The sequence below is a fragment of the Hydractinia symbiolongicarpus genome, chromosome 14 (genome assembly GCF_029227915.1).
Source record: "Hydractinia symbiolongicarpus strain clone_291-10 chromosome 14, HSymV2.1, whole genome shotgun sequence".
NCBI classification, from domain to species: Eukaryota; Metazoa; Cnidaria; class Hydrozoa; order Anthoathecata; family Hydractiniidae; genus Hydractinia; species Hydractinia symbiolongicarpus.
Genome location: NC_079888.1, coordinates 19,398,950 through 19,418,491, shown reverse-complemented (window position 1 = coordinate 19,418,491; position 19,542 = coordinate 19,398,950). Strand labels below are relative to the sequence as shown.

Here is a 19,542-nt window from a genome sequence, read left to right as displayed (position 1 = left end):
AACTTTTAAAATTACAGAGAGGGTGGCAGCATTTAGGAGCCTCCAATAGTCCAGCAGGAATAGGGTTAAAAATTTGGAATTAGTGGAATCAGCCGTCCGTGTATTTAGAGTGTAAAGATAGGTGACCTGCACAAGTTGATTAACCTCCTGGTTTTCTTCTGACCATCATAAGGAATGTTCTTCCGCAAGCAATATGGCTATAGTATATAAGATATTCACGTCATTTCTCCACCTTATCGGTCCTATTAACGCCGGCCCTAATTCTGCCAGTCCCAAATTTAGTCTAACCACTTAGTGCTGTTGTTTTAACACCGCTGTGATAGCAAAAGGAAAAAAATTAATCTTTGCAAACATTTTCTTTTTTTTTAGGCTGAATGCTTTTCAAAAATGTTTGAAAGGTTTGATTAAGTTTTAGTTGGATTAATTAACAAAGCCATTAGCCATAGATATTTTTTGAGTTCGTTTGTCCCTACTTAGTCTACCATTATGGATTCCTGTTTTTATAAAGTTGAACAGTTCACTATTGCCGAGGTTGCTTTAGGAGGATTGTAGTGATGGGAGGGGGAGGGAAAGGGTAAAGTTAAATTTAGCTACCAACCTACCCAAGAAAAAGCGCCGCCATTATTATTTTTTCCCTAAAAGTCAATTTAGCAGGACCCGACCGCGCCGTATGAATTTGTTTAATTACAAATCTGCGTTTTTGTTGAAAGCGTCAAAAGCGTTGCGATTAAGATTAATATCGTCTTTGTTTTTCCATTCACACTAGTCGCTATCAGATTTATTACAGACGGAAATTTCGACTTGAAAACTGCTCTTTGATTTACTATAGCATTAAAAATTGATTTCTTGACCTATGAGCAGGTCATTATCGTAAAACGGGACAAGCGTCTCTACCCCATCAATCACATGCTGGAAATTTTCTTTCCACTTAGAATGATATATTTTGTTGCTGTTGTCGTGATGTAGTTATAGCAATCGAATAGCCATTCTGTATGAAAAGGTTTCAAAAGTGTTAAACAAAAAGGGACATCAATATCTTGTAACGTAAGCAGATTGTGATTTTTTCCACAAGAGGATCAAATATTTCTTTGATTATAACCTGCTCATCATCCTCCTCCTCTCATCATTTTCCTGCTCATTTTTTCTTATTCTTTTTGACATCTGGATAAGATTTCTTTTGATAACCCAAGGTAAGCTGTGTTAAGTAAGCAAAGGCTACATGGCGTCAAGATCAAACTAGGATTTCTGGTAAGTGAAAAAGTGGTGGCGAAACTAAAAAAAAAGCGAAAGGAACAATATATTTTTGTTTCTGACAAACAGAGTTGGTCATGATCGTACTGTTTCTTTGGTTCTGTTATGTTACGACGATAAAAAGATACATATACTGAAAAAACTGTTGTGAAAAAAAGTGAATTAATGTAGCTATCTAGCTAGCTAGCTGACACCCTAAGAAGCATTATAAGGGAGGGTGATGAAGATTTTAGAAAAAAAATGGAATTGACTGAAGAAAGGAAAAAAATAGTTACAATTTATTAAACAAAATGATTTGTTTAAAGTTAAAAAATTTTCAAATCAACTATGTTAGGCACCATTATTTTAGGGTAAATGGTAATGAAGCTCAGCTTGACACATTTTCATATTTCTTGACATGGCACGAATACAATAATTACCCCACAAATTTTGATATCTCACGATCCGGTTTACACAGAATTAATACCCTGCGTATTTATTATCAATCTGAGTTTTAAAAGGATATCACAATTAAAGCCTGAAAATGTGCCAAAAGGGAAAATAATACTTCAGCTTTATTATAGCTAAAACCCACACATAAAAAACCTACAATTGTTGAGTGCAGTTCTATTGTTTTAGATAGGACAAACTTACAAAATATAACTCTTTATTAATAGCCGTTATCTGTCTGTTCGAATGCAAAAAAGTGTCGTGTCACGGTCTCACCAAAATACGGACTATTTTTGTACTGCACGGTGGAGATTTATTTAATGTGTCCGCTTTCAGCGCATTTGGGCAGCTGAAAACCATTCAGCAAGCCTTAAAATTTTGTTGCCGGCGGTTTTCAATTGTTAAATTATTTTTGCCTGCGTTTATTATCACATCGGCACTTTCAACTTTCTAACTCTCCGGCAAATGACAAAAAAGGCAGTCTGAAATTTAGCGAAAGGATCGACACAACCAAATCGTGCTCGTGGTCAGTGTTAGGTTTGTAGGTCTCCGTTTGACCTTTTGGTCTTTTAAAAGCTTTTGGCTACGAATTTTGGGGTAGCATCCTAAAGACAGACAGCTAGCTAGCTAGCCCGTAAAGGTTTTCCTCAGTTTTTTGTAAGAGATTTTATTCTTTACAACACTATTTTTGTTTTATCTTTGCCAATCTGATTTCTACTCACACGTGGTCGTGGCTGTCGTTAGCTAGCTAGCTACATCTGGCTACAAAGTGAAAGTAGCCAAATAAAGTAGCAGCAAAAAAATTACAAATAACTTTTTTTATGCTAAAAGCAGTGTTAGGTAGCTAGGTACACCTTTTACTGTAATATAACACAGGCTTTAGGATTTCAAAAAAAGTTTATCTTATTGTGTTTACACTATTTCGAGAATTGGGAATTTAATATTTATTAAGTAAACTTCGAAAATATAAAAGCAAATATAAAGAAATATAAATATATAAAGGCAAATATAAAGCCACATTTTCTTGTGTTTTTACTATGCTGCCCTACCGAAAGCTGCCATTTTTTGATAATTTTTTCAAACGCAGTTTGACGTCATCCGCTGAATGAAAAAAGACCCCTTAAACATATGCTCCCGTAAATCCAATTAATGAAAACTAAAAGCCAAAGAAAAAGAGTAAACTATTACAACTGAGTTTATGTGAACAATTAATAAATGTCTACACCATTTGGCATAAGAATAATAGAAGTAGCGCCAGAAAACATTCTTTTTTTCAGCCTTGTAAACAGCTAAGAAACAACGTGCTGCGCGGACTCATTAATAAAGTTGGTACTCTTTCAAAACGAGTTTTGATACAAGATGAACACTTTTTACAACTACTACTGTTTTGATCAACGTTGAAAAAAACATGTGATAATTTTTAATCTTAGTCAACCGAGTTCTTGCGTTGGAGTATAGGTCCTGCACAAATTTCGGTGCGCGCTTTACGTTCCACCTAGGGCTTCTCTTTTATATTGGTACAATGCAGGAATTTACGGACTTCTATTTCGCTTCCCGCGCTACCTTCTGCTTTCCGATTCGTGCGCCCGAACCTCATCGCATTCGCTCCATTTTTAACTTCGATCACAGGGCATGTAAAGCTCTTTTGATATCAACCGTTTTATTTACTTTATTTATGCTTGCTTTTGCTGTTGCGTACGCATTTTATCTTTCCTATGGGTCCCTGGGACAAAGTTGCGTGAATGCAAGTGCTAGGCTGTTTTGTAATACAACTTTGACTAGCAGTTGTTTTAGCTTGCGTCGGTCCTTTGTGTACTTACTCACGGGGACGTGACGATCAACTCTGCCGATAGTCTAGCGAAAAGGAAGTTCGTCACCAACTTTCTCAATCACAAAACGCTTGCCGAGTCAAACTGTAAACAAATAAAATTCTGACTATGTGGGTATTGATGTACGTTGTCTACATCTTCGCAAACAGAATTTCTCCTACATGATGTTTTGCATTCAAAAAAACTGCATATAGTTTCCGTGCATCAAGTTCTCTTGAAAGGCACAGAATTCGTACCACAAAGTATGGCCTATTAAGCGTCTCTTGTATTGCGTCTAAATTATGGGAGAAACTTCCTGTCCGAAATGCCCCTTCGTTGTCCTTATTCGAACACGGGCTAAACACCATTCCGTTTATTCAGTGCAGTTGTCGTCTCTGTGCCACATATATTTGTACCGTAGGATATACGAACTAGCTTCTTGTTATTATAACTAGTCGAAAAAACCCGTGGAAAAATCCACTTAGGCAGGAGGACAATGTAAAAATTGGTTATTTTAGACTTTTTGCTGATGTCAGCAGTGCATATACAAAAAAAATTGACGAAATTCAGTTTATTCATTGCGTCTATTGTGTAGAACGTAAACTGCTGATTAAGAAAATGTATATGATCATGTGCTTTTGATGAGCGGTTAATGAGATATAAGGGTTTAGAAATTTTGCTGACATCAGCAAATGTCGTCAAAACCCCGAAAATTTTTTTCAGAAATTTGTATACCTGTGACCTTAATCCTATAGATCTTGAAATGTTGATCAAAAAAATGTATAGGATCATGTACTTTTGACAAACGGTTGCAGAGATATTAGATTTTGAAGGTTTTTTTAATGATGTCATCAACCCGTCCATTCCGAAACGGATTTGGGGACCTAGGTTTAGGAAACTTACCCAAATTGGTACCAGGTGGTCCCTAGTTACCCATGCGATGAAAAATCATTGACGTCACCACCTCGTTTCCAAGTTATTTGGCCTCAAAGTTTTAAGTGCACTGTAATGACTTCAAATGTTAATTAACTTTCCTTTGACGTCAATACTATTTTAACGTTAAAGTTTGGTAAATTACAGAACAATTTTATAGGCGATGTTTTATAGAATTTGTTAAAGAAAATTGTGAAGAATATAATCCACTTTGCAAAAGTCACAGACAGGCAGACAGACAGAACTGGCGTATTATTATATAGGTAGTCGATAAGGCCCGTGGAAAAATCCACTTAGGCAGGATAACAGAGAAAAACAACCGTCATTTAAAGTTTGCTCAGAAATTTGTATGCCTGTTTTCTTCATCGTATAGATCTTGAAGCACTGATCAAGAAAATGTATAGAATCATGTACATTTGATAAACGGTTGCAAAGATATTAGGGTTTGAAGGTTTTTTGATGACGTCATCAACCCGTGCATTCCGAAACGGATTTGGGGACCCAGGTTTGGAAAACTTACCCAAATAGCTCCCAAGTGGTCCCTAGTTACCCACGCAGGAGATGACGTCAATTATTTCCACCCGTTTCCAAGTTATTTAGCCTTAAATTTAAAAGTGCAATGCAATGGCTTCACTAATCTTGATATACTCTCCTTTGACGTTAATATTGCTTAACGCCAAAGTTTGGTAATGTACAGAACAAATTTATAAGCGATGTTTTATAGACTTAATCAAAGAAATTTTATCCACTTTGCAAAAGTCACAGACAGAAGCTCCGTATTAATATAAGAGATATAAATCTCTTATTTTTTTAAACTTTATTTTAGGAAAGTCGATTTTAATTAGCCCAAGGCTAACAAATTTAAACTATATTTTTTTAATGTGTCTAGAATGGTTTATTGTATATTATATATCCACTTTATAGAAAGAGAAAATAAATAAAAAGTACTGTATTAAGCGCTCAGTCTAGTGTTAACGACATAGGCTATTTCCTGTGTTTTTATTTAAACAAAAGTTGAGATAATTTTTTATGGACAAGGATGTTACGCCTAAACGGATGTTTGACATTGTATACCCGTAATAAGTGCTCAGCCCGATGTCACGATTAATTTTCACGTAAACTTTTCTCGCAAGAAAAAATTAAACTTGCTTTGTTGTTTAGAGTAAAACAAAGTTCTAGCGAACACGGCTTGCCAGTTCATCGGTCCTTATCAACATTAGGAGGATTGCGAAATTCGGGGGTAGTCAATTTTCAAAAATATGGTTTAGCCCAGTATGCGGTTTGCCACAAGCCTGTTTACCAACCCTGCGGTTGCAGACGTGGTTGAATTTACAAACTGTTTTCTTTCAACCTTTTTTGCAGTTAAAATTACGTCAAATGTTTATGCCTTGAGAGATATGTGTAGGGAACCCATCTGAATTCCTCTTACTTAAGGCATTAAACGGGTTAAAGTAACAAGACAGAAATAAATTCTAGTCTTATTACCAATGGCCAACACAAACGTAGTTTGCGAACCAGAATCGGTAAAAATAACGTTCTCCTGCTCGAACGAAGGACGAAGGAGGGGACACAATTACGATGAGGCTTAACATCTCCAGTGTTGGAAGAAAGTGCAGGGTGCAAGAATAATTTCAAACTACGGCCTTCTTGCCGGCGAAAAACATCCGATAAGAACCGTTTTGTTATTGTGGAAATAAGACAGTGCGATTGATCAACAAATAGGTGGACTGTTGCAGTGCAAGAAGGAAAGCAAAGCAAGGCAGCAAGGCAAAAACAAGGCGGTTGTACATCAATAGCTGGAGGGCGGAGATTATTGGTTTGATTAATAGATTGTTGCAACGGAGGAGAAGTGCTTGAAGTTTGTGCCAGGCAGTCATTTCTGGAAAATGCTGATCGGAGCCTAACTAATTCGGAATGTCGAGCAGCAATCTGAGTCAGAAGGTGTTGCTTTTCTGTTTGCAAGTTTTGGCTAAGGGATTGCTCTTCCTGTTCTGAGACAGCCAGCTGATTTCGAAGAACAGCTAGTCGAGACGGTGAAAAAGATGTGTTTGCTGTGGCCTATTGAAACTGCAGAGGCAAGGATCTCGGTATTGAGGACATTGGATTAGTGGCGATAGTTGAAGAAAGTGTCGAAGATATTGATGAAGATGTGACGTTGTTGATATAGTTAGAACGACGACCTTGATAATAAATACTGGGAATACCAAATTTGTGTAGATAAAAAAGTTCCTTGTAGCCAGGAAACTTTGGTAAGTCATGAGACATTAAAATCGGAAAAGTTGCAGTTCAAAGAGTGTTAAAAACGTTGCTTTTTGTTAATTATGTGGTAAGCAAGCTGTTGGATCCACCGTTGCTTGGAAGGCTCACCTTTCGAATTATAAATCCCACATTAAAAAGAAGTTTTTATTGATAAATTTCCTGATGCCTTCGTGCAAAATGTTGGTTTTACTATAGTCGATGTTGTGAACAATGTAGAAAATTTAACAAACAGGCAAATTAATAGTTTACTATTAGATAAATAAAAATTCTGGATAGGAACACTCATTATTTCGTAATTTTGTTTCAAGTTTCCTTTTTGACGGATGGCATCTACTGTTTTCCTTGTTTGTATCTGAATGTCCAATGAACTGAGACTATTGTTAGAGATAGAGAGAAGTCGAGATAGACAGAGTCCACTGTAATTAATTTGTGCTGTGGTATAACAGACGCACGACAACGAAAATTGATAAATATTTAAAATAAAAGCCAACTTTTCGAAAAAAAAAACCGCTCAGCTTGAAAACACCCATTTCATGGCGATTCATCTGTACCCTTGTGAATTTGTTAATCAAAGTTTATCATGCATAATACGGAAATATTAAAAAGCGGTGGTAAAACGATTCAGCGTGGTCATCTTTGGGCCTGTTCTATTCTGTAACTCCACAAGTACTAAAAACGTTGAAATTAGTATGTGCCATCAGATCCAGAATTAGATCAATAGTTTCATCTCCCAACGGTCAAACTCTCATAAGAACGTTAAATTAGTAATAAAGTGGCGCCTCATTGTGTCAAACTCTCGCATTTGAGAGGACATACATACACAATTTTGCCCTTTTCAAACGTTAAGTGAAGACGTGTGTTTTAATATCTCATATCTTAACCCGCAGTATGAACTAACAATAAAAAATCAGAGTATACAAGAAATCTTTTTTTTCGTCAACAAAAACAATTAAATAAAATGAGAAGTACAATTTACAATACACATTTTTTATAAGAAACTTATTACGAGAGATATGCAAAAAGAGAAAAGAAACTGAAGGAGAGGGTATCGTGAGTCAGAAAAAATAATTCAATCTTGATTTCAAAGTTTTATCTTGAATTGAAATGGAGCAACAAGCGTAACCTGAATTTTCTTTATCCAGATTTTAAAAGTCTGAATGATACGACCGAGAAATCATTTTCCTTACCAAAAAGTTGGAGGTTGGAAAACCCTGTAAGAAATGTTTTGAACTAAAACGTTTAAAAAAGTTAAAAAATCTTTGTAAGTACGCTAGTGGTAAGACTTCTTATAAAAACATACATCAACTCAATATTTGCGAAAAACATTCGCACAAAATCAATACTTTAGGTAAAGTTGACTATTCTGTTAAAGAGTTGAAATATTCTACATTTTAATACACCAGCTGCACAACCAGCACTTTAATTAAATAACAATATTTCTTTGTTTTTCTTTGTAACATGATTCTTTTCTTCGGGTATATACATCCATCACACGAATTATAATAAAATTTAATAATTTTATGCATTAAAATGTTTATTTAAATACCATAACTTTAAATAAAATTATTAAGGAAATAAGGTTGGTATGAACGCTATAATTCGTAGCTAAACTTTCAAAGATTTACAACAAATACACGCAAACTTAGAATGTCAAAAAACGTTTTTATCCTATACATAAGTTTCTTTAAGCAAAAACCTGCATGTAAATAATAATTTGTTGCGAACATTTGTGCAGAGAAATGTTACTCGCTGAACATTACGTACACATGTGCACATGATCTTCCCCCGTTATTATGCTCAGTATAATCTCTTAAATCTTCAAGGTACCATATTCTTAATTCATCTCCATATTTTCCAGGTATGTTCAGATCAATAAATTGAAGATATGGCGAGTTATGGTGATATCCAAGAAGAGTGTAATGATATGACGGATTTGAATTCGGAATTATGATTGTATTTTCTTTGTCAGTGATCGCAGTAAAAATCATGTCATGTTTGTCATCATGATTACATCCCCATCGAGAACCAGGGTTAGGTGTAGGTCCGCAATTCAACGTAGCTTCTTCACCTGTATGTTCAAGTTTCAACTTTGTGATGGTGCCAGTATGCTTTATTGTAAAGTTACCATAAGTATCATCCTTTGCACCAAAACAAACATTTGTTGCTTGTAATTCCCAACCGTCGGCTAGAATAAAATATAACCATTATTAATGAGTATTTAACACTATGTCGGAATTTAAATACACTAGTCGTTAGCCCGTGGAAAAATCCACGGCTTCGCCGGTCCTTTTTATACCGACGGACGGACGGACGGATGGACGGACGGACGGACGGACGGACGGACGGACGGACGGACGGACGGACGGACGGACGGACGGACGGACGGACGGACGGACGGACGGACGGACGGACGGACGGACGGACGGACGGACGGACGGACGGACGGACGGACGGACGGACGGACGGACGGACGGACGGACGGACGGACGGACGGACGGACGGACGGACGGACGGACGGACGGACGGACGGACGGACGGACGGACGGACGGACGGACGGACGGACGGACGGACGGACGGACGGACGGACGGACGGACGGACGGACGGACGGACGGACGGACGGACGGACGGACGGACGGACGGACGGACGGACGGACGGACGGACGGACGGACTGATTAAGTTTGGACTGTTGTGAGAACTTATCAACAGCGTCTACTAGAATTTGGTAATATAAAATTATAAAAATTAATAATGAATGTTTAAAACTATACTGGAATTTATATACATAATGTTCTTTTTTAACTAAAGAAAATCACACCGTTTTTTCAGGCAAATAATATTTCCATTCAAGTTTTTCTTAACCTTGATATTAAACTTTTATCAGCAAATGTGTTATCGCGAATCTATCTGGCCAGCCCGTTATATTTTTCACCGCACACTTCACCCTTTTTTATATGCAATATTTTTTCTACGGAGATGTTTTTCTATTAGAATTAAGCTTGTCTTCTTCGCTCGAACCTAGCGAGAAATTTAAATCACTCCTAAGGCGATGATGCACGATCCAATTATTCGAATTCTATTTGTCGAAGTTCTATTGAGCATTAAAATAAAATCGAAACTTAACAGGTGATAAATGAGAACAGATTTTTGATACTTCTTTTTCAATAAAATGTCTTTAAAAAGTCAAAGACGAAGATGAATTGACTGCCGTTGCAGTTATTATTCCAGCAAAAAAAATGACTGCAAAAAAGACCTTATTTGGAAGTACGTGATACGTTATTAAACGAATTCCAGTTAGAGCAAGAAGAACATTATTTCATTTTCTTCGGATGTCTTCTAGTATTACGCTCCAAAGCGCTTCTTCCATATACTGATAAAAAAGTTGTTAACTTCTTTTTTATCCTTTTTTGAAGACAATGTTATTTTTCATATGAAACTCACATTTTTCGTAACGCGCATTTGATGTACTGATTTTAAGCAATTTGATTGGTTAAAAACCTTTCGATTAAATTACATGATACACGATCCAATTTGGCCAACTTGTCCAATTTGTGATTTACGATTCGATTTTCGATAAATCACCACCTTTAGAAGACGAAAAAGTGACTAAATCATCATCCAGCGTCTTGCAAACCTGTTGACCAATGTACACCGCGTGACGTCGCAAATCAACAAAATATGTACAAACCAAGTTGGCTTTTGTTAGCTATTGGCGGCAACCGTTAATGTAATTAACAATTTCAAAGGTCAAAATTTGAACACAGAAAATAAAAAAATTTAAATCTTTTTTTATGCCATTTTGTTTTCGTGATAGCTATGTAAGAATGTTATAAAACACATATATACTCAAGCGCTTATTATTCTTTTCTCAACTAAAAAAATTCAAAAAAATTTTGTTCTTCACGAAAATAAGATATTTATAAGCAAAAAAGATCATTACGAAGAAAATCTCAACCTCGTTCTCAGGGAGTTTTTCCCTTTTAGACTATTTACTGGAAATGGGGTTATAACGCCCAAAAGGTAAAAACTTAAAAGTTACTTGTGTAGTATATAGTTGCAATTGAAGCTTTAAACTTTTCATTGGAAACTGTGAATTGAAAATTCAAGTCCAAACCTGAATAAGTTAATTGTACATATTGACTAACATGAATACAAAATAAAAACTGTATAATTAAAATGAATTAAAATAAACATGAATAAACCATGAGTATATATTATTTAAATCATACCATTAGAGCACGTGTTTTTCTTCTTAGCCCCACAAGAAGAAACATTCTAGAAACGAAAATGTTACTACTCTGTTATAATAATAAAAAATGGCAGCTTTTGTAACATAATGCCAATCTCGTTCCCAGGTCCGTTTGCCTTGTTGATGACAAAAAAACAGACAAAAAATCAAAATAATCAACCTTTTTTATGCCATGTTGTTTTCGTGATGTAAGAATATTTTAATTATAAAAAATATATATGTAGGTAAAAGCTCAGTGTTCTTTCTAAGAACACTGAGCTTAGAGAAGCCTCAAAATCTTCTCATTTTTAACAAAGGAGTACAAACACAAATATATCTTCATGTTAGTTATATTAGCTTTGTATTATGTAAAATATTTTTAAGCATGTTTCAGATTTTAAATTGCTTTTGTTTTTTCATACAACTTCTTCTTATAAACAACACCAAATTTAACCCCAGGTACGCTTTAAAAGTTATTAAAAAATTGGGCGAAGGGTTTTTTAGCTCCCCCTCCCAGATTGCATTCCTGGGCACGATTGGGGTGAAATTATTATATCAATTATTTATAATTTTTTTCTACCTCAAAGGACTCCACTTTTCCACCATCTGATATGTTTGGTAACTCCAACTCATTGTCACCTCCATCTTGGACAAACCAACACTCTCCGATTGCGTTATTACCCTGATCTGCTTTGAAATATGCCGTGTCACAATCTTGATTGTTTCGGCATTTTAACAAACAAGTTGTTCTTGTGAAACCTTTCGAATGTTTTATGATCTTTCCATTTTTGATGTCATTAACGTTGTGGATGAGGTAAAGTTTACCTTCTGTGAGAATGTATTTGATAGCAACAAGCAATAAGATTAAAGTCAAAACTTTGAAAGCCATACTTTCTGTGTGTAACACCTCCAATGAACAGTTGAACAAAAAAATTACTGATCCTTGTGTGAAAAATCATATATGGGATGAAATTTTTGAAAACAATACCCATTGTTACCCAGAAATATAACCAATAAGCAGTGTTGTTTCTAATCACGTGTGAGAAGCTAACCAATCATATTGATACCCGAGCAGATGCAGTAAAGGCATTTCGTGAGTTTTGTTGCATGTTTTTCTGTTCTTTGTTTCGAATCAATTATTCACTGTCATTCAACACGACATATATTGACTCCTGCCTTCAATTTAAGTGAAATATTGACAGTTGGTTCAAAGCGTAAAACATGACCGAGTTCCCTTCAAAAGTAAAATCCTCCTGAAGTGGGGCTGTCCGATTTTACAGGTAGAACAGAATTTTATAAAAACGGTTTTACAAGTACAACTTTTTGAGAAAAATTTTACAAGAAGAATTTATAATAACCAAATACACACAGGCTCTACGCAAATTGCGAGAAATTAAGTTTTTTTACATCCAAAGCGGCTAAAAAACTGATTTTCCCCATTTTTAATTATCTTGCTTGCCAATTTTCTATTACTGAGAATTCTTTTAAATGTTACTTAAAAAAGCATTTGTAGATCAAAAGGTAAATATGGATAGTTAATATTCTAGTAAATATTGAATTTGAAATTAATGTCAAAAACGAAATAGATTATTATAAATTCGGAAGAAATGAAAAAATATTCACTTCTATCCAGGATTCCTTTTTCAATGGGATTCCATTTATTTAACAAATTCATACTCCATTGTAGGGGTCCCTGATCGAGTCTTGCTTTTGGTTTATACCGTTATATTGAACATTCATTAATTTTTACTTAAAATCTACGTCATTAAGTCTAAAATGAATATGTTTGGTTGAGTTTTTTGTGGTTGATTTCATAGGGTAAATAAGTCAGAAATAAAATCGTTTTCGCATGTTAAACCATGTGGCTGAATTTTCGTCAAACGCTATAAATAATTCACGTTTATGTTTGTAATGAAAAGATATTTTTATTTTAGTGATTAAATTGATTGAAACCTTGAAAGAAATTTTATTTACTGCGTTGATTCTGTTGAATAAAAGAAGGTTATTCTACACCAAACCATCCTCTTATACTGCTGACGCAGTCGTGAATATTTGAAGTGCAATTCTTTATTTAGAAACAACGCAATACGCAGAACGATTTTAACAAGCCTCATCCTCTTCCCCAGGGCTCTTTGGGATTATATTACACAAATCAGAATTTAATTTTTTCCTTATAAATAGAGCTAGTGTACGTCGCACATTGTTGTGTCTGTGTCTGCCATTTTGCGTTTTCTTGAGGGGAATGCCTGTTGTTATGAGAAACGCGGATTGGTTAGTAAATAAAAGCCGCGAAAATTTTCCAAAAAAATAGCTGAGTCATTTTTACTTTGCACTTATATAATCTCATATAATCTTTAAGTTAAAGATTTCTTACCAACGAATTTATGCGACGTTATAAAGTATTGGATGGAAAGTAATAAATAATTAAAAACATCTAAGATGAATACAAATACCATAAATTTTATTGTTGTGTTTTTTACAGAAATAAGCTTGCATTTATTCTAGCAACTTGATAGGTTGTATATTTGAAAGAAATGTTGTGACTTGAAGTAACTTTAACCTGACCCTTTTAAAATTCGAACAAGAAGCCCTGGGGGCTCTAAGAATTTCCGTTCGCTAATAAAAAAAAATTGATGACCTGCTAATTCGTTGTGTTGTCGTGCCAAACATTTGAAGAGGTTTAATGCATGAAGCTCTGAAGATAAAGCACACAAGTGACATTATATCTTACAACAAACGTAAACAAAACGAAACGTGTCATAATAAACTCACATTTTAAAAGAAATTGCTAACAAAAAATACAGCCTATCATTCATGGTTGAAAGTCTTGCGATTGAAACGTTTATAGTCTTAAACAGCATTTAGTTGACAAAAAATCAAAATTAGCATACTTTTTTATTAACTGTGCTAATTTTTGTCCAAAATAAAGTAGTTTAAATTTTTGGACAATTTTAGGCCTGAATTGACATTTAGGTGACAAAAAATCAAACTTTTGTATCATCATCTTTTTCAGCATACTTTATTTGTTAACTGTACCAAATTTGGCCGAAAATGAAGTGGTTTTAATTTTTGGACCAATTTTGGCCTAAAATGACATTTAGGTGACTAAAATCAAAATTTTGTTGTCACCATTATGTTCAGCATACTTTTTTTGTTAACTTTGCCAATTTTTGTTGAAAATAAAGTAGTTTTAATTTTCGGACCAAATTTTGGCCTAATCAAAATTATAATGTCACCATTATGTTCAGCATACTTTTTTTGTTAACTGTGCCAAATTTTGTCGAAAAGAAATACCAATTTTTGCCTGAAACGTCATTTAGATGACTTCCCAGTACTTAGGGAGCTTGGGTACGAAGTTTAAATCTGTGACAGCGCAATTGACCATTTGGGACAGGGTTAGTTAGTCAGTTATACTGATACTATCCTCCTCTCAGAGGAACGTGAAATCCCGGGGTCGATATTTTCTCAGAAAATGCTCCAAAAGAAAAAAACAACGGTTTTAAAGAATTTCCTACGCCTTTAGGCGCGGAAATTTAATTATTTCTCACCTCAAAATTAATCGCTGTATATTAACTTTCTACTAAAGCCTGAAGTAATAATTAACTTATTTATTTTTCAACACATAGTTCGGACAAAATTGAATGTCTAGTTGTAAGTAGAAATATCAAATATTTATTTAACTTAAATGGAAGCTTCAAGTACTCCAAAAGAACGGCCTTTGCAGTTCATTCTAAAAACGATTCACAAATTATTTTGCTGTTTTTAATCAGAATTTTAAACTTCGTTCTAGGGAATAGATCATTGAATTTTATCAGATAGTTGGATTTTCAACAAATTTCAAGCTTCCGAGGCGTAACAAGGAAATTGCTGATATGAGCAAAAATTTATTGCTGCCATTTTGTTTCTTTAATGACGTAATAAGTGTGTCAAATTTGATTCAATTTGGAAAAAAGCCTGTTAAGTGTTATGATCTGTGTCCACCACATAGGGTTTACAAATCAATTTCGGGACGTTTTTAATAAAAGAAAAGTGCAAGTTAAATTTCCGCTATCGTTTTGAAGCACGAGAAACCTGGGTATAATTAGAATGGACAAATAAATAAACAAATAGATAAATACAACACTTTCGCATGAAAAGATTCTTATCACTCTCCATCACTCTTGGCTAACAACTAGCTATAAATTTGTGCACATGTGACGGAGAGTGTCGTTAGTAATTGATTATTTAATTGTCCGCACATCCCAACAGAACTCAGTTGTCAGTAACTTTTGAAGTGCAGAGAACGTTCAATAATACGAGAAAGAAACCAAAATTTAACAAAATGAAGTTGTTGGTTTTGTTTTTGATTGGGTTGGTTTGCATCAACGCAGTGCCACTACGAGACGATAAAGGTAAAACTACAATGTTTTTTTTGTTTATTTTATATGTGAAGGGTAAACAGTACTGAGATACGTTGTTTATAACTTTTGGTTTTAAGGAATTTATATTTCGCAGAACGTGCTCCATGTTTGGTAAAAAATATTAATGAAGTATATACAGCATGAAATATTTTTACCTTCAAAGTACATGATTTAAGTGAGAATTCAAAATAAAGCTAGAAAATGGAATGGGATACAGTCACAAAACTAAGGGTATAATTATACAAGGCAAGTTTCGACAGCGTAGTTGTTTCCATAAGTCTTATTTTGTATAATGACTTGAAAAGCTGTGAAATATCCTTAAATATTGTGGTTATAAAAAAAAACGTTTTTTTCCCATTGAAATGTTTTGAAAAAGTTCTGCAGTTTTTAGTAAAGTTTTTTTATTCGAGCTTCGTGATTGAAAATGATGAAATGTTCTTAAATAATTCACAACCGACTGGTAGCCTTGTGGTATAGCGTTCGCTCCCAGCGCGGAAGTTCTTGGGTTAAAACCCCGGCCGAGATATGACATAGACCATAAAATCATTCAGCACGAGAATAGGATTGTTATCTAAGACGATTGTCTGGTTGAGCGAGAACACTTTCGTTGGTGTCGTGTCCTCACACATGACTCAGCATTTTCCTAAATTAAAAACGACGTTTTTACGAACCTTTCATAGCCAGAGAGAACTGTAACTAGTCTTTCAATCCAAAACTAATTGTCTGATTAATTGCTTTCAGAGGAAGTTTCTGGGAAGGAAGTTCTATCTCATTTGCTTTTTTGTACTTTCGATAGCCGTTGTGAAGGAAGTTACTGATGGCTAATTGCTGTTGATAATACTTTAGCAACCATGCCCGCACCTTTTAAAAAATAATAGTTTTATATTGCCATTATGAAGAATCAAAATTTAATTAAATCAGGAGATTTGTGCTGACAATTCCTCGTCTCCAGACGTTTAAAATATCCCCACTGTCGAGGTTTATCTGGGTATGAAAATAATTTTATGCACACATCGGAGGCGTAACCGAAAGTTTCGTAGATAAACACCTCAACTATACATTTAAATTAAAAAGATTACTTTTGTTATTACTCTCGAAGTTGAAATTAATTAAGGTTTAATCTGTATCTGTATTAATGAAGCTAATCTGTTGTACCTAAAACTCTCAATTCATCCTCGTCTCCAGGGCTCTTCTTCGCCTATGTTATTCTGGCCTTCCCGTCAGAATATTCTAGGTGTAGAAGAGCCCTGCGAACTACGTTGCGCTTAATTGCTTCGCTTTATGTATTCTCAATTTTCCTACAATTTGTCACAAAGTTTTTGTTTTTCGATCGTCTTTAGATGATGACCTTGATGAAGATATAACCGATTTTGAAGATGCTGTTCCTGAAGACGGTGAGTTTTTTGATGAAGACGAGACAAGTAACTCTGACGATGATTATGAAGACGACGATAATAAATCTAATGACGGCGACGAGTTAAACGACTATGACGACGCCGACGATAAGGATGATGAAGAGGAATCCCATCTCGACAATGAAAGTGATGATATGGTGAGAATTTTGCTTGCATTTTTTTTGTTCTCATCTTGAATGATGTTCGAATGCCAGGAAAAGTTGGAATTTTGTAGTATACATTGTTGTAGATAAAAATTTTGTTCTTGGAACGGAACTATTGTAAAAGTTGGTGTTTGTTTAAAATGTTATTTAAGCTAATTTTTACTCGTTGAATATTAACAGCCGAAAGAAAACGCCGACGCACAGTCAACGGATGTTAAGGATGAGGAAGAAGACGATGGTGATGATGGTGATGATGATGAACTTGACGAGGATAACAATGATGCTGACAACAAATCAAAAGACAAAGAACTAGATGATTTTTATGGAGATCAGTCAAAAGGTAATGTTGACGATGTTGAAAGCGATAAAGGTAAAAACGACAAATCGGGAAAAGATCAAACAGACAAAGAATTAGATGATTTTTATGGAGATGAGTCAAAAGGAGCAAATGTTGGCGAAGTTGAAAGTGATAAAAGTAAGAAAGGTCAATCAGGAAAAGATGAAATCTCTGTCGACGACATTAAAGTTGGTGAAAGCAGTGAAGTAACCCCCATAGAAAAAGATGTGAAGAAGGATGAAGCCAAGTAAAAAAGTGAACCCAAGGAGAAAGACGAAAGTCAAAAAGAAGATAAAGAATTAGATTCTTTCTACACCGATGATGGAGAAGAGGAACCGAAAAAATCGGATGATGAACCAAAACTGGAGGAAGACAAAGATGAAAAGCTAGAAAATGAAATCAAAGCTGCATTTGAGGATAACACACCATTTGCAACTGCAGAAGAACAAGATGAGGATGTTCCAATTGTAGAGGATGAAGAAGATAACGATGAGAAGGATGAATTGAAAAATAACACTGAGGAGGACGATGACGATTTTAATTTCAACGAAGATGAAACTGATGGCAAGGGTGAAGATCTAGATGAAGATGAAGATGAGGATGATAAGAAAAAGAAGTAAAGGAACCAGTAAATCACGAGTAAAGAACACGCCTTTATTTTACACGATTTTGCAAGTTTTGTAATGCATGTTCTGTATTTTTAAGTTTGCACCAGTTTAAATTTCATACAGTAAAATTTAACTTCAATCACTGCTTCAATTATTTGTTTAGTTTTGCTGTGAAAGAGATTTTTTTTCTATATATGTGTTGTTCTGTTACTTTATTACACTTTCGGAAGTCCTCTATTATCCACCTAATTAAACAAGGGGCGAACTGCGCACGGCACGGATGCTGAATAAAAGTTCACAAAAACAGAGTTGATTTTGATGACCAGACCTACTGGTTTGCTTTGTTCTAACCTCGTTCCAAACACCTGTTGCCCCTCTGTTGCCTGTTGTATCAGTTTCTTACATCCTTGCTAGTGGTGAATTATTTATAATTCATTATTTTACACATTTACCAATGGGTGGCTAAAATATATATTTTCTTCTTATTGTAATGGTCACGGGTCAATACGTACAAAATAGTTTGACAAGAGTTGACGATCAAAACAGCAAAAATGTTGAACAACAAGTGATGGGCTTTCGATTTGTTAAATGTTTCCGGTCTGTATATTTATTCACATTTGGCGCCTTCTAATCATAACAAACTTCGTCGTTCAAAGTTTGTAGCATGTTGTGGAAAAAAGACTCAAAACATGAAAAAATACTGTTGTTAGTTATAACACACAACTGGTGAGTACATCTAAAACCTACTTATTTTCACCCCATCATGCGAACATGAAAATTCTGTAACACAGTTGTTAGGAACACATATATATACTTAGTTATTTATCTGTTATTATTGGTAGTTATCTTAGTAGATTTTAAATCTATAATTTTTTCTGTCTTTTTTCTAATTTATTAAACGGCTGCCATTGACAAAATTCAGGTCCCTGGGGTCGGAATAAAAATGACCTGGGTGGAAAAATTAATAGCGCCGGGGGAGGGTGTCCTATTGGAAACAGAGGAGAGTGCTCAGGTCAACACATAATTTTTTTGCGGGGCTTTTTCGCAAACTCTCAGTCCTTCGATTACTAACCTCTATTTTTTTTCGTTCACAGGGCACTTTGTCTTTAACTTGGCGGCGGCTTGATAACAACTCTCAGGCAATTGACTTTGGGGACGCGGATGGCCACATAAGTAGATTAGCTGTAGTTCCCCATTAAATGCATCAAAAGAATGTTACCAGGTAATTACGTTTTGTTGACAAATACGCGTTTACGAAAGCTTTTTATATGAAGCTTTATTCTACGGAAAGTATTCAATGTAATTATTGTATGCGTAAATTAAATCGATAGACGTTTTCCATGCAACGGGTCTCTTTTTGCAGAGAAAGTTTTAGTGCGATAGGTCTTTTTCGTTTTCAGCGGCTGTACTTAACCACCACTTGACGACCAATTGCTAGCGCCGTTATTTGCGAATTATGTAAAAACAGGAACGTAGATTAAGAACTTTTATCTTCAATATGACTTACACGCATTATACTCCCCTGTTATGATCAGAGGTCTGATCGGGGTGAAGCAGAATGAAATACGGATGTGCTTTGATAAATATTCACCTATGTATACACACTATCCGGATAAGCTATCTGAGTTTATCACTAACATACTGCCGCACGTAGTGTATTGGGTTCGTCTGCGGCTCCCAGTTCTGGGAACCGCGAATCGAATCCGGCTCACTGCCAGGAATTATATTAGT

At 35.1% G+C, this 19,542-nt stretch overlaps 2 protein-coding genes across 2 annotated transcripts; both read left to right on the top strand.

Annotated features, from left to right (window-relative positions):
- Positions 1-15,139: 15,139 nt before the first annotated feature.
- LOC130625328 (protein starmaker-like) lies at positions 15,140-17,564 on the top strand. Its single transcript, XM_057440386.1, has 3 exons — positions 15,140-15,299; positions 16,649-16,860; positions 17,047-17,564. The coding sequence occupies exons 1-3, from the start codon at positions 15,230-15,232 to the stop codon at positions 17,452-17,454; spliced, it is 690 nt and encodes a 229-aa protein (XP_057296369.1). The 5' UTR covers positions 15,140-15,229; the 3' UTR covers positions 17,455-17,564.
- Positions 17,455-18,004, top strand: LOC130625266 (glutamic acid-rich protein-like; the record flags this gene model as incomplete). The annotated part of the gene is made up of 1 exon (XM_057440318.1): positions 17,455-18,004. A coding segment is annotated over one exon (369 nt), but the record flags the coding sequence as incomplete, so codon positions are not given.
- Positions 18,005-19,542: the final 1,538 nt, after the last annotated feature.

Bases quoted from the DNA above. Each gene is read 5' to 3' on its own strand.
- LOC130625328 (XM_057440386.1), top strand. From the start codon at position 15,230: ATGAAGTTGTTGGTTTTGTTTTTGATTGGGTTGGTTTGCATCAACGCA. The intron at 15,300-16,648 runs GTAAAACTACAA...GATCGTCTTTAG, and splicing joins GCCACTACGAGACGATAAAG to ATGATGACCTTGATGAAGAT. The intron at 16,861-17,046 runs GTGAGAATTTTG...GAATATTAACAG, and splicing joins ACAATGAAAGTGATGATATG to CCGAAAGAAAACGCCGACGC.